We start from the raw sequence: 14,765 nt of genomic DNA, 5'->3' as shown, positions 1-14,765 counted from the left end.
ATTAGTCATTCCTAAAGAACCAAGTCATGAAATCATACGTGATTGTTTATTCACGTGGGGGCTGGTTCTACAACATGGTCCATTTTTTGCCCTTCCCAGCTTGCTCTGTAAGTACTGGTTTGCGACAGTTGTGGGAGAGGAGGGCATTTGTGTCTGTCTCTGTCCACAGCTTTCCTGTGGCTGGGTGACAACAGATCAGCTAGAGCAAGTGGTTTCGTGGGAGTAGGCAGTGCACATCGCAGTGAGGGCAGCTACCTTGAGCTTTTTGATTTGGTGCTCGATAGCCTGGATGTCGGTGCTGAGCTCCAGGCGCCGCAGCTGCTCCAGCTCCTGCTCCGCCTCCCCGAGCCACGTCCAGACGCTGTGCAGGTCCGCCTGGAACTGCTGCCACTTCTGGAGACTCTGTTTCATTCTCAGCTCCTTGCTCAGGGCCTGGGCCTGGATGAGCTCCCACCGGTCGATCACACCTGGCGGGACCCGACACACACACAGGTTAGTGAGCTGCAGTTCTCTGCACAGGATGTCTGGGAAATGCCTTAAACATACATGGGTAGCGACTGATAAGTAACAACAAAAAGAAAAGTCATCTGAGCGCCTGGGAGGCTCAGTTGTTAAGTGTCTGTCTTCTGCTCAGCTCATGATCCAGCCCTGCATCGGGCTCTCTGTTCAGCAGGGAACCTGCTTCTCTCACTCCCACTCACCTAGCTCGCATTCCCTCTCTTGCTGTGTCTCTGTCAAATAAATTAAAAAAAAAAAAAACTCTAAAAAAAACCTAATTCTTTTCCTTTTTTTATAGTGTTCCATGATTCACTGTGTATAACACCCAGTTCTCCATGCAATACGCACCCTCGTTAATGCCCATCCCTGAGCCAACCCATCCACAGACCCCTCCCCTCTGAAACCCTCGGTTTGTTTCCTGGAGTCCACAGTCTCTCATGGTTTGTCTCCCCCTCTGATATCCCCCCTTCGTTGTTCCCTTCCTTCTCCCAATGTCCTCCGTGCCATTCCTTACGTTCCACATATAATTTATTTATTTGATAGACAGAGATCACAAGTAGGCAGAAAGGCAGGCAGAGAGAGGTGGGGAAGCAGGCTCCCTGCTAAGCAGGGAGCCCGATGTGGGGCTGGATCCCAGGACCCTGAGATCATGACCTGAGCCGAAGGCAGAGGCATAACCCACTGAGCCACCCAGGCGCCCCTCTGCTTGACTTATTTCATCTAACATAAGCCCCTCCAGTTCCATCTATGTCCATCCAAATAGTGGGTATTCATCCTTTCTGATGGCTGAGGAATATTCCATTGCGTATATGGACCACATCTTCTTCATCCATTCATCTGTTGAAGGGCACCTCCGCTCGTCCACAGTTTGGCTATTGCAGCCATTGCTGCTATGAACACTGGGGTACAGATGGCCCTCCTTTTCATGGCATCTGTATCTTTGGGGTAAACACCCAGTAGTGCAATTGCTGGGTCACAGAGTATCTCTGTTTTTAACTTTTTGAGGGACCTCCACACTGTTTCCCAAAGTGGCTGCCTCAGCTTGCCTTCCCACCAACACCTTACCCCAGTCAGAATGGCAAAAATTGACAAGGCAAGACATAACAAATGTTGGAGAAGATGTGAGGAAAAGTAATGCTAACAGGCACATCTGTTGTTGTCAGCTGTAAGAACAAAACAAAACAAAACAGCATAATGGCTGTGTTTATCCTACCTGCATTTTTAATGATAATGGGGTAAAGAAACAACTACATAGGATTTAATCCCATAAAGACCTGTATGAACTAATAAGCAGGAATGTGCCTGAAGATAATATTCAGTTGGTTAACAGAACTCAGAAAGCACACAAATAAAATGCCAGACGAGGGGAGTCTGGGTGGCTCAGTCAGTTAAACGCTGACTCTTGATTTCAGCTCAGGTCATGGTCTCAGGGTTCTGAGATCGAGACCCGTCTCGGGCTCTGCGCTCGGTGTGCAGTCTGCTTGGGATTCTCTCTTCCTCTTCCTCCCCCCCCTTCCCCCACCCACGCTCTCTCTCTTCCTCAAATAAATAAAGCTTTAAAAATAAAATAAAATAAAATAAAATAAACCGCCAGACAAGAGATGTTTCAGAGAATGCATTAAAATAAATGGGACGTGGAAGAGAACACGGTGGTGCTGCTCCCCACCCCTTCCGCCAGGAGATCACTGGAACATAGCGAGAAGCTCTCGGGGGAGACTCGTGTAAAGTGAGATGCGCCACACAGGGTCACACAGGGGCAGCAAGGTATTTCAGGATCTTCTATTTCCCTCTTTCCTGGACTGAGCTCCACTCACTCACCAGCCGTTTGGGTTTCCGTAGTATTCAGGTTAACGAAGCCGGGGAAATTCTGTTCTTCCTCCTTCAGCTGGTGTTCTAGTCTCCTCACGGAGTCGATACTGCCGCTGCACTCACTCAGCAGCTTCATCTGTCGAGACACAGAAAACGGGCCCCCGGCTCAGAATTCTCAGATTTTCATAAGGGCAAGAGCTTCTGGGGGGAAATATCTTTCTAGTTCCTTAAAAAGGACAGTGGCTGTGTTTACTGCTCTGTGGGGAAAAAATCTGCTAAAAACAAAACCAAAAAATCAAGTTCAAAATGAAATAAGATGGGATTGGGAGAGAGACAAACTGTAAGAGACTCTTAATCTCAGGAAACAAACTGAGGGTTGCCAGGGGGTGGGGGCTAGGGAGAAGGTGGCTGGGTTACGGACATTGGGGAGGGTCTGTGCTGTGGTGAGTGCTGTGTAATGTGTATGCCTAATGATTCACAGACCTGTACCCCTGGGGCAAATAATACATGTTAATTAAAAAAAAATATGTTTCTGCAACATAGGTCACATTCATACACACACAGGGCTATGCCTTGAAGATACACATCACATAATAGATTTTGCATCAGAATCCCTCAAAATTTCTTTTACATCTCTGAGACAAAACAGACTAAAAAAGCAATCTGGGATTTAAAACTCAGAGCCTTCAGCTGGCAATATAATATATAATTCTTGGCAAGTTGCTTCTTCTTCCCTAAATTGAAATGTGGGAACAATAATATCACCACAAATCCCAAAGGAACATTTTTTTGCATTAAATAATTAAAATACTTAGAAGCAGAAAGTACTATTAAAGCCAGCTATTTCACAAGAAAATTTAAGAGAAGTTTAATAGGTGTTAAGGGAATAAATTCTAACATCAAAGGAAAATCTTCCAAGTTTAGTATCATGTACAGCATTCAAAGAACTCTTGCTCTACTAACCATAAAGTTCTGTGTCAAAGCCTTTAACAAATCACACTGCTATGAAATTTGACTATATTTGACTGAGACTGAGTACAATCTCAGTGATGTCAGCATGGTCACCATGAAACTTTACCATATATTTTTTCAATGGTTCAAATATTTCTATGTCTGTATGTATTTATTTATTTTTAATTTAATTTTATTTTTTCAGTGTTCCAAGATTCATTGTTTATGCACCACCAAATTACTAGAGCTCATGCAGCAATTCAGTTATGTGGCAGGATCCAAAATCGGTGCACAGAAATCAGTTGTTTCCTTATACACTACCAATAAAACTACAGAAAGGGAAATTAGAGAATTGATACCATTTACTATAGCACCAAGAACCATAGATACCTGGGAATAAACCTAACCAAAGAGGTAAAGGATCTGTGCTCGAGGAACTACAGAACACTCATGACAGAAATTGAAGAAGACACAAAAAGATGGAAAAACATTCCATGCTAATGGATCGGAAGAACAAACATTGTTAAAATGTCTATACTGCCTAGAGCCATCTATACTTTCAATGCCATCCCGATCAAAATTCCACTGGCATTTTTCAAATTACTGGAACAAACAATCCTAAAATTTGTATGGAACCAGAAGAGACCCCGAATTGCTAAGGAAATGTTGAAAAAGAAAAACAAAGCTGGTGGCATCATGTTGCCTGATTTCGAGCTTTACTACAAAACTGTGATCACCAAGTCAGCATGGTACCAGCACAAAAACAGACACACAGACCAGTGGAACAGAGTAGAGAGCCCAGATATGGACCCTCAACTCTATGGGCAAATAATCTTCCACAAAGCAGGAAAAAATATCCAGTGGAAAAAAGACAATCTCTTCAATAAATAGTGCTGGGAATCTTATCATATTTTTTAAAAAAGAAGTTTCACTATAACAGAAGTTGACCCAACTGGACAGGAAATAAACTCATGATTGATTAATCTTTGTAATTGTGAGGATATTAATGTCTGCATTAATTCCTCATAATTAAACCTTCCCTGGTTTCAAAAAGCGGTACAGTGGAGTTATTAGATTTAGGGAAATTAATTTTTCTTTCCTTTTACTAGGCAGTCTTTTGGGTGTGAAAAGAAAGTATGAGCCATGGAAGAGATTTATTTACTTCTTTATTTTTATTAACATATGTGTTATTTGCCCCAGGGGTACAGGTCTGTGAATCATCAGTCTTAGACATTTCACAGCACTCACCATAGCACAGACCCTCCCCAATGTCCATTCTCTTGCTTAAGCATGTGTAGGAAAATGGGTAGTTCTCCAGGAAAAATTATTTGATCAGTTCCGCAAATAAACTTAGTATATACTTTACTAGGTAAGAACTTCGAAAACAGAAGTTAGTAAGAGGTACAATCTTTTGCCATCTTTCCCCCCAAATCCTTCTTGTTAGTCTGATTTATTTTCTCCAGAATAAGCACATATAACAGAGGATAAAAATATTCCTAAATCCAGTAAGTGAACCAATAAACCCCAGAAAAAAAAATATGTGTATGTATACATGTGTGTGTGTGTGTGTGTGTGTGTGTGTGTGTATTTCATGTTAGTAATCTATCAGCTAAATCTGTTGTTCCAAGGATAACCTCAGCCCCAAAATTATTAGGTGAACTTGGAAAAAAGCCAATCACTTTTGGGAGCCAAAGCATTTTGTTGCTTTCAATCAAATGGGGCTCACTCAGTTCTCCATGTAAAGGAACAGGCTGGTCACTGCAGTAGGTCAGTGCATCTGAGCACCGGCCAGTTTTACTCAAAAGGTAACCTGCTATTGTGGCTTTGTTTTCTACACCCAACTGTGTGAGTTCAAGGACGGCGTGGTGCTTCGATAGCTCAGAAAGCTGTGTGCCGCAGACAGACTGTTCTCTGTCACACAGCTATGATTCCCAGGTACATGCGGGAATGACAAGGCTCAGGATACTCACGTAGCCCCTGTAGGTGGAGTCTAGCTCTGGTCCTGTGGGAGTTTTGCTGCGGATAATATTTTCAGTTTGCTGCATCTGAAAACGGCTCTCATCCAAGGCTCTGTCCAGTTGTCGGATCTGTGACTCTAAGGCACTGGGAGCTCCTGCGGTGTTAACCACAAGAACCTTTAACACGCTTGACAGTCAAGCAGCAGTTAGAGAAATTACTTCGGCTAAGGCGATACAGGAATGGTGTATGTGTGCATCATTACAAAGCAAATTTAGTACTACCATGCTGGTGAGTTAGATGTTCAAAGACCAGACCGATCATTGAATGTGGCTGGCTTCCAGGCCCGATACTGCAAAGAGGTTCTGCAGCGGGCTCTAACAGCCTGGGTGTCCTGTCTGCTTCCAGCAGATTCCCTGAGAATCTACATGCTCTAAGCTGTAGAGGACCTCTCCAGAAGCCTAACATGGTGCCTTCTGCTCCCCCAAACCAAGAGGCAGTTATGTCTCATACTCCCTCTGCAGGCACTTATCAAGCAGAAAAAGGCACAATCCTGTTTTCTTTCTGCATCTCAACAGAAGACCGCGTGCTCGGTGGAAGACAGTCACCCGTGGCTGCGTCATTCACTTAAGACTGGCTTGGATTACGTATGGGTGGACATGCCAAATGACCAAGGGCTGGCTTTTGTTTAAAACCCAAACCCAAACCAGGAGAAAGCCAAGATTTCAGCATTTGCCTTGAAGCATGCTTTTAGTCAGAGCCCAGAACTCTCGGCTCATCGCCTTTCCAGGTGTGAGGTGTGTGTGCGCAAAATGTGCGTGTGCTAGGATTTCTGAACGAACTGAGCAAGAACGTTGGTGGTCAGAGTGAAGCTTACACAGGGTGAGAGCAGAGCATGTATTAGTAAGCTTTATGAATTATTTTTTTAAAGGCTTCCAAATACACCTGGATGAGGTCTCTCCCTGGGGTCACTCGGAAAGTCACTGTTTCGCTAACACGACTTTGCTTCAAAGACTAAGTGTAAACTAACAACTTTGCAATTCAGTATTCATCGCTGTGGTTGAACCCTATTCTCTCCACCTGCCCCCAAACTGCTCAACTATGCTGAACTGTAGTTAATCTAGTGTAACATGAAACAAAATTGGTTCAATTCTCCTTTCTTTATTTTATGACTTATTAAGGTTGATTAGAATTTTTTTTTAGAGCCACACATCTAGTCTCACCCCTCGTTTTGTATGTGGCCCTTGAGATGAGGAGAATGAATGGGGGGCCTGAGGTCACATGTGCAGGCTTGGGGGGCGTGGGGCGGGAGCCCTGAGCCCCGGAAGTTATGAAGGCAGCGTGGCTACCCTGAAGCAGGGCGCCGGGGCACAGATGCTGAACACTAGTGCTTCCATCAAGTACTTTCTGCTGTGCGTGGGCAGCAGAGGTCTGTACCTAATGGGACTCATTCCCATTTAACAAGTTGAGAAGTTATTTCACTGCAACTTGATTACTGAAATCTTAATTCTTGGTGTTGATCAAAAGAATAGTTTTAGGTTTTGTTTCTTTGTTTCTACCGCAGCAGTGAGAGGAGGAGGTGGTTCCTTAACATGCGGGTGCCACAGAGCTGCGAGAGGGGCAGCAGGTGTGCTCAGAGAGGAGGCTTGTTACGGGTGAGGAAGGGGGGCTCGCTTTGGCTTTTGGTGCCTACCAGAGGTATTTCTGATTGCACTTTCTGTGAGTTTTACATAGGCCTCAGGACTTTCGGGGATCATTACTTCTGCAAAAAGAGCACAGTCTAAGTTGACAGCTAGACTCCTTGTGGCGGGAAATAACCTTCCTAGGGAAAAAAAGGAAGTTAGTCACTCCAGACAGACAGCTCTTGAATATGCAGAGGAGTGTGAACACACGGACCGAAGGTTTCCTAAAATAAAATCGTCAGAGCTCCCACCCAGGGTGCTTTCTGGAGCCAAGCACTGTTCTAAGCACGCGTTTATCTTTGAAGAAACCCTGTAGGGTTCAGGGAGGTCTTATTCCCATTTTATTGCCGAGAAAGCTGAGATCCAGAGGAATTCAACGACCTCTCCCAGTATCAACAGGTAGTAATTGGCGGAACTGAGATTTCAATCCAGACGGACTCTAGAGCAGCGCTGTCTCGTAGAAATAAAGTGAGCCACGTGTCATTTTAAAGGTTCTAAGAGCCACATTTAAAAAAGTAACAAGAAACAGATGAACATAATTTCGGTGCTTTACTTTGCTAAACCAATATATCTGAATTATGATGTGTAACTACATAAATATTATTATTATTTTACATTCTTTCTTTGTGCTGAGTCTTTGAAACTTGTAAAACATAAGTGCATTTGACACAGCAAATCTCCATTTTGCGTGGTCACATTTCAGGGCTCAGTACGTTCAGTCACATGTGGCTGATGGCTGTATACTGGAGAGCTCTGCTATGGACAAGAAACGCTTATTAGGTGCTACTGTAAAAACTAAACAGAAATGAGGGAAATCATTTTCTTTTTAGACAGTGACATACCCTGGGGAATCCAAATGTGAACCACCAGAGACAAGCAGATACAGCCTTTTGGAGAACGTGTGAGACACATTTATAAATGCCGTGGATTTGCCTCTGATTGTTCGATTTTTACTCATTTTCCTTATAACCTTCCTCTTTCTCTGCCCACCCCTTCACTATACGTGCTTCCTGGGGTTTTGTCTTTCTTGTTTTGCTTTATACATTTTTCCTGGGTGATTTCCTCCCTTCCCTCGGGGACAATTACCATATGTACGTGGATTGTCACCTAATCCGCATTTCTGGTTCTGGAATTTCAGACCATGCATCTATTGCTGGGTATTTCTTTGGTCTATTCTACTCTATCTCAAATTCAGGGTGTGCACAACCGAATCAGCACCCTTTTCTCGCTGCCCTGCCCCCGGCCCACAGGCACCCACAACCTTCTCTCCCTCTTGAGGTCCTCAGGGCCCCGGGCAACCTGCACCTTTCCCCAAGATACCCAAGTCCGAAAGTTGCCTCAATCTCAGTTCAATCAACTATGACGTAAGGAAGAGACTTGTCAGGATTTGTCACTTCTCTTGCATTCTCTCCATCCCCAGTGTTGTTCCTTAGTTCAGGCCACCATGGTCTCTCTGTCCTTGATCATAAAATCTTTCCACCGGAGCCCTTCTCCCATGCCATCCCTTCCCTACCGTGCGGAGACAGGTTCGGTGGAAGCACGTATCTGGTCATGTCTGGTCATGTCACCTCCTCCTTAGAGATCTGCGATGGCGCTCCAGCGTCTTCGGGAGAGAATCCCCTTCCACGGCAAGTAGGCTGCTGTCCAACCAGGTCTTCGTTTGCCTTTCCACCTCCTCTTTGTTTGCTCTGTGTCTTGCAGGCTACAGCCTTGTCATTCCAGACAAATTTTGCGTGACCAAAGCTCTGTGGTTGATCATAAAGCTAGGTGGGCACCCTCTCCTCTCCGCCTCTGAACTTCGCCGTGTCTATCTGACCGACTGCTGTGAGCTCTGAGTCTCAGCTCATGAGTCTTTTCCCTAAAGCCTTCCCTCAAAGCTCTGGCTGGTCACCGCTTGGCAGTGTCTCTGGGCCACCCTGTCTGTGTCCGATACTGTCTGAGCACCAACACGGCCCATAGGTGTTGCTTATCTGTCTGTGTTTCACACTAGAGTGTAAGCTCTTTGAGAACGAAAGGAACCATGTATCCTTAATACGTACACAGTGCTTGTCACACAGTAAGAATGTAAGTGTATTTGGGATAAACCAATGGCCATGCCAATTTCTGTCTCTGGTAATGACATTAATACCCGATTATTCTATGATGTGCAATTTACTCTCATGGAGGAAGGAAGAAGAGGATTGTGCTTCGTTTACACATTTCAAATACAATACGCAGCCCCTTTTATTTTCTTTCAAGCTGGCCTATCGGAAGAGCTCTTTCTTACCTGATAAGCCAACAGCTCCCCTGAGGTAGAAATCCTTATCATCCTGACCCTCTTCGTCCTCAGAGGGCAGCGTCCTGGACACAGCAGACTCCAGGTCACGACTGAGATCATAGTCATGGTCCCACTCCAGGGGGATGGAGTCCACACTGGCAGGGGTGTCGCGTCCCGACCGCTCGCTCCGCAGGGGCTGGGCGAGTGAGAGGGAGGGGTTGGAGGAAGGCTGGGGGGAAAGCACGCCGTCCACAGAGGTGTCACGCCAATGGAGGTCGGAGAGAGCTGCGGAGTCATCCAGCTCCAGCTCCCGGTCAGAGAGGTCATGCTCATCATCTGGGAGCTGGAAATGTAGTCAAGCCAACTCCATTACCGCAGCGGTCAGGTGATGCCCTTACCACTTCCTGTTCTGCCTTTCACCCAGTCTCAGTGTTCGAGCTCATCTGGGCCATATTCTTACCTCAGGGGGCTAATTTATAACTTTCTATCAGCAAATAAGTAAGAATCCTCCGATCACTTTTAGAAATGTCTTATAAATTAACCTACCAAAGCTCCAGTTTTTATCCCTGTTGAAATGGAAATAATATTAAAACATACTTCAAATAATTAAGATTAAATAAGATAATGTAAATAAAGGCAGCCTAGTAGCATGCCTGCAACACAACAGTTACACAATGGCACATTTCACAAACAAACGGAAATTGCTAATAAAAACTTTACCTGGTCCTTTTTTACCTTATATCCCAGATGCAAAATATTTTTTTTTATCACAGAATATTCCAAATATTCTAATAACATTTTGTGGTGTGGTTATGGTAGCAGTTAGGAAAGGGGATGAAAAAAAAATTAACTAAACAACTTCATCAATCGAGCAACTGTTTCCATTTCTCACTTTCGTCTCCCTATTTCTTCTAGAAGCATCTTTATCTTCCACAGACGATGTGAGCCGAGTACTCCTTAAGGTTTTACCTATGTATTAACTTGTTTCATACCCGAAGCAATCCTGTCTACCAGGTAGTGTTAAACCACTGTCACATTTGAGGACCCCAAGGCAAGAGATGGGGAGTAACTTGCCCAAGGTTACGTAGCCAACATGTGTCAGAGCTCAGAGCTCCTGACTCTGGGATTTTGGCCACTGTCCAGTGCTAACTAACCCCATGCAACTACTTCTCTTTAGACTTAGTGAAAATGAAAAAAAAAAACAAACAAAAACAAACAAAAAACAGATCACATACAGGTAGGCGAATCAGTTTCTTATGGTATCTCTCCACGCGCCCGAAGACCTCCTGACAATAATGTCGGAGTTCGTCAAGCTCCTCCTCAATGACTGCGGCATCCAACGGCTCGCTCTTCTCTATGAGCTGCTCTCCTTGGGCAATTATCTGCTCGATCTTATTGTGGTTCAGTGAAATTTCCTGCTGAAAGGCCTAGGGAACACAAATCTTGTGTAATTTTTTTTTTTTATTGTTCACAGTGACATAAATAATTATAAGATATATATTTAGAAAAACCATGCAGGGGATATGGAATTTACCATATACAGTGACAAGCCAAGAAGCTATTACTTTCTGAAGTCAAACACAAAAATTTTAAATCAGAACAGGACTCAGAAATAGAATCGTCAGAATTCCATGACCAGAAAGGCGCCTTTGGCTAATGAAATTTACTGCCACAGACAGTGTGGGTAAAGAATCACAGGAAAAAACATTGAAACCCATCATAAAGTTGATAGCACTGGTTATCCCTAATGAAAAGCCATGGCAAGCAATAGAGTGCCACCGAAATAAATTTATTTTAGAGACTTAATTAAATACTTTAATTTTAGATTTTCTGATCATATGTCAAATATGACTAAGAGAAACCATTCAAATGATAGTGTCACAAATTCTTCTCAGATGATTCTTTTATTGGTTCAGGACATAATCAGGAAAGATTATGAAGATGTGAAAAACAACGAATTCTGGGGGATTATTTAGACTCATTCTATAAAGTTGAAAAGAGGTAAGCTGGTGGCGTCAGATTTCGGGGGTAAATTTTAATTCAATACAAGAATAAACTCTGGGGCAGTTGCAATTATTCACGAATGAAAAGGCTGCTGGGGGGAAGGGAGCACGGTAGGGAGTTCTGCGACCTCGCCAGAGTCTAAAAAGAAAAGATTCAGCTACCACTTGGTAGAAATTTCCTGTTTGTTTCCCATTTGTCTGCCAAAGGACTCAGACTCCCAAGAGTCAGTGGGGGTGGGGTCGGGTACACTCTCAGGGTTTGTTATTTTACCATTTTGTTTTTCATCCTGAAAATCTATCAGAATCTATGATTTTTTTCATCCTGACTATTTATCCTTGCATGATACTCAAGTTGTTAAAACACTCTCCTGTCCAGGGACGACTCATATCTAACGCGTATCACTCCTATTTAAATTTTTAATTAGCCGCTGTGTTTGAACTGTGGGTGAAACATATCAAATATGTTTAAACATTAACTTGGCATCTAAGGATGGAGAATAAGTGGAATGAAACCCTAACACGAACAAGTTGGAAGGTGGAGGTCAAACTATTTGAAGGTGTTACAAACAAAGCAGGAAAATGAAAACAAAAACAACACCTCCCCCCAAGATTCCTAATACGCTGGCAATGAAGTTAATAACTAAAACTATATAGACTAATGGTAGTTATTTCTGGGTAATGTTCTTTATTTCATTTTTAATATATTTTGTATTTTCTGAATTTTTTTTCAATCAAGAACTAATTTTTTTCAAGAGTTGGGTGAGCCTGGTGGTGGGTGTTAAGGAGGACATGTACGGCATGGAGCACTGGGTGTGGGGCATAGACAGTGAATTTTGGAACATGCACAAAAGAATGAAATTAAATTAAATTTTTAAAAAGAATATAAAAAAAGAATATATACACATAGATTAGCATCAACTAATTCAGATTCTTTTGAAAACGACTTGAAGCCAATTAGAGTTTAATTCATATGAAATAGGCCTGCTAAGAATATTTATGTTATAATCAAACATAATTATAAACAAATGCTTAACCTAATTAAAATAAAACTCAACTATTTTAGCTTAATAATTTTAGTGGCAGCTAGAATGTTAAAATGAAAAAAAATATTTTTCATAATGGCCCTTTCCATTAAATTACTTGATTATTTATTACTTTAAATGACTGGGGTTTTTTTGTAATAGAAAATCCTAGGTTTTATTGTAATAATTTAAAATTTTAATCTCCAACTAGTTCAATTTAATAAAATACAGAAAATTGGGAAATTGTATGTGCAGATTCTATTGAACAAATGATTTAGATGAGATTTTCTCCTGGAAAAAGTAATAGCCAGGTAGCCTTATATTTTATTTTTCAAACTTCCAAAGTATAAAAGTGTCTAGTACATAAATAGTTCCTTAATATTTATCAAATGAATTCCCTGCAGTCATTCACAAGCTTGTAATAATTTTAAATTACAAATCCATGGATTTGATATGATTCCATCAGCATACTGCATTTTTGCAAAGTAAAACTTATTGAAATAAATGAAGAGTGGAATAATGGAATAATTGAACTTGGAAATGCACCCATACAGTTACTGAAGAAGTTTTTAGCTCTGTGACTTTGATCAAACAAATTAACCTCTCTGTGGCTTTTATCGTATAACAAATTGATAACAGAAATATTTCCTATCCCATAACATTATTATAAACTTTAAAAAATTCAGAAACCTCCTGGGTACTTCGTGAAAGCAAGGAAAAAAGTGTTCTCTATCAGGCAACAAACACTTGCTTATAAAACTCAAAATTAATGTATTAGTGTATTAATACATTGTAATTTAGAATATTTGTATTATATCTTATACAGCACTATAGGCAAGCTAATATTAGTGGAGAAGAATTAATAATGTATACTTCACATTAAATATATCCAGTTGAAATATTAAAACAAAAATAGTTTATATAAATAAAAATATTGCAAAAAATAAAAATTTTTTAAAAAGTAAAAAAAAAAAAAAAGAGTTCTTTACTATGTTCTTTACAAAAGGATCTATAAATCCCTTCCTCTTCGCATCTTCTTCCCAATTTGAAAAATCTCTACTATCTTACCTTGAGTTGCTTTATTTTAGCTTGAACGTCACACTCCGAAAAATGCTCGATATTCGTGAGCTGTAGATCCATCTCCGTCAGCCACACCAGAATGCTGTCCCGCGCGGTCTCAAACTCCTCACGCTGGCCAATGAAATGCTGGACGTGAAAAGAAAATGATAAAAAACTGAAGTCCACGTCGTGCATGTGGAGATGACACTGCCAACTGCGATGTTCTTCTGGAAAGTCACCTTCTCAACGAGCAATGAGAACCCTGTAATCCTTCACCATACAAACCACTCTCACCATCCCAACCTTACAGAATCACTGAGATTACGTCTTAATATGTTCGAATGGCCCTCTGGGTCTCTGAGCGACAGGGGAGGCATGATAAAGACCTTGAGTCTGCGCAAGATGGAGGTGACACGTTTTTGCAGGTTGTCCCATCGCTGGTTGCCTTCGTGAACCATCTGCTTTAGGCTGCAGGAGGAATCGGTGCGGTTCTCTCTGGCCAGGCGACGGTACTGCTTGTTGATCAGCTCCAGCTGGGTCAGGCTCTCGTGCACCTGTCGCTGGAAAGCCTAGGACCGCAGAGAAGCATGTCAGTGAGGGGGTCAGTGAAGGGCTCTCAGCAAGGGCACCCGGCCTCATCCTGCAGGGAGAGGGAAAGGACAATTTCTAAAGAGACTTTATTTCCCCTTATTAAAGCAGAATAACAGGATCAGTGTGGCTTAAGGACAGGGCGTAGAGCGAACAAAAATACGAAAGAAATTGGTAAATAGGAAAAACAATATACATATATATATATACAAACACATATATATGTATGATGTATACATGTTCCTATGTTACAGCTTTTAAAATACTGAACATTCCGGAAAAAATTCTCATGTGAAAAAAACTGATTACCCAGATATCTATGTGATGTGTGCTGAAATGTGCGTCTGAAAGGTTCAGAAATCTCTGATGTCAACACAGAGAAAAGATAACTGCAAAAGAATGCTCTATCTGTGAAAGATGTAACCTCCTAAAAACCCAGACACATCTTTAATTCTGATGTCCATTAAAATAATTAAGCCCACTTTTTACAGAAGATGTCTGAAGGCAAGTTTTTATTAGCTTTTAAGAAAATCAGTTTAGTAAAACACAAGGAACTTTAAATAGAGGAAAATTTGGAACATGCTCTGTTTCTTTTTTGTCATTCCCATGAATTACTCAGTTTTTTAAAAACATTTTAGAGCTGATATGTACCAGCTTACATGGTAGTGTCTACTTATTTACTTATTTATTTAATTTTCTTTTACAATCACTTATTTCTACCATGTGCTAACAATTGTACTCCATTCCTGGCCCAGTTCGCATATCTTGGGCATATTTCATAACTACACCATCACTTTTAATGATGAAAAGTTAGTTTTTAAATGATTAAAACATAGTCCAATCCACTTGTGTCTATTTATTTTTAAGGTTACCCTATGTACATTTTGGAATTTTTGAAGTAAAATACTCTTTCTTCTTTCTCTCTGCAGTGTAACACAGT

General features: G+C 41.7%; 1 protein-coding gene across 20 annotated transcripts in view; it reads right to left on the bottom strand.

Annotated features, from left to right (window-relative positions):
* The window catches only part of SYNE1 (spectrin repeat containing nuclear envelope protein 1), a 462,745-nt gene that overhangs the window by 17,214 nt on the left and 430,766 nt on the right, over positions 1-14,765 (bottom strand). For 15 of the 20 annotated variants that reach the window (XM_032338689.1, XM_032338691.1, XM_032338692.1 and 12 more), the window contains 8 exons: positions 13,624-13,806; positions 13,247-13,384; positions 10,389-10,580; positions 9,163-9,496; positions 6,908-6,976; positions 5,229-5,371; positions 2,317-2,443; positions 256-467 (listed from right to left, as the gene is read on the bottom strand). In XM_032338689.1, coding sequence (XP_032194580.1) covers positions 256-467; positions 2,317-2,443; positions 5,229-5,371; positions 6,908-6,976; positions 9,163-9,496; positions 10,389-10,580; positions 13,247-13,384; positions 13,624-13,806 — 1,398 coding nt within the window. The remainder of the gene's footprint in view (positions 1-255; positions 468-2,316; positions 2,444-5,228; positions 5,372-6,907; positions 6,977-9,162; positions 9,497-10,388; positions 10,581-13,246; positions 13,385-13,623; positions 13,807-14,765) is intronic. The other 5 variants (XM_032338697.1, XM_032338698.1, XM_032338699.1 and 2 more) reach the window with 2 other exon arrangements.

This window comes from Mustela erminea, chromosome 4 (assembly GCF_009829155.1).
Source record: "Mustela erminea isolate mMusErm1 chromosome 4, mMusErm1.Pri, whole genome shotgun sequence".
Lineage (NCBI taxonomy): Eukaryota > Metazoa > Chordata > Mammalia > Carnivora > Mustelidae > Mustela > Mustela erminea.
This window is presented reverse-complemented; position numbering and strand designations above follow the sequence as displayed.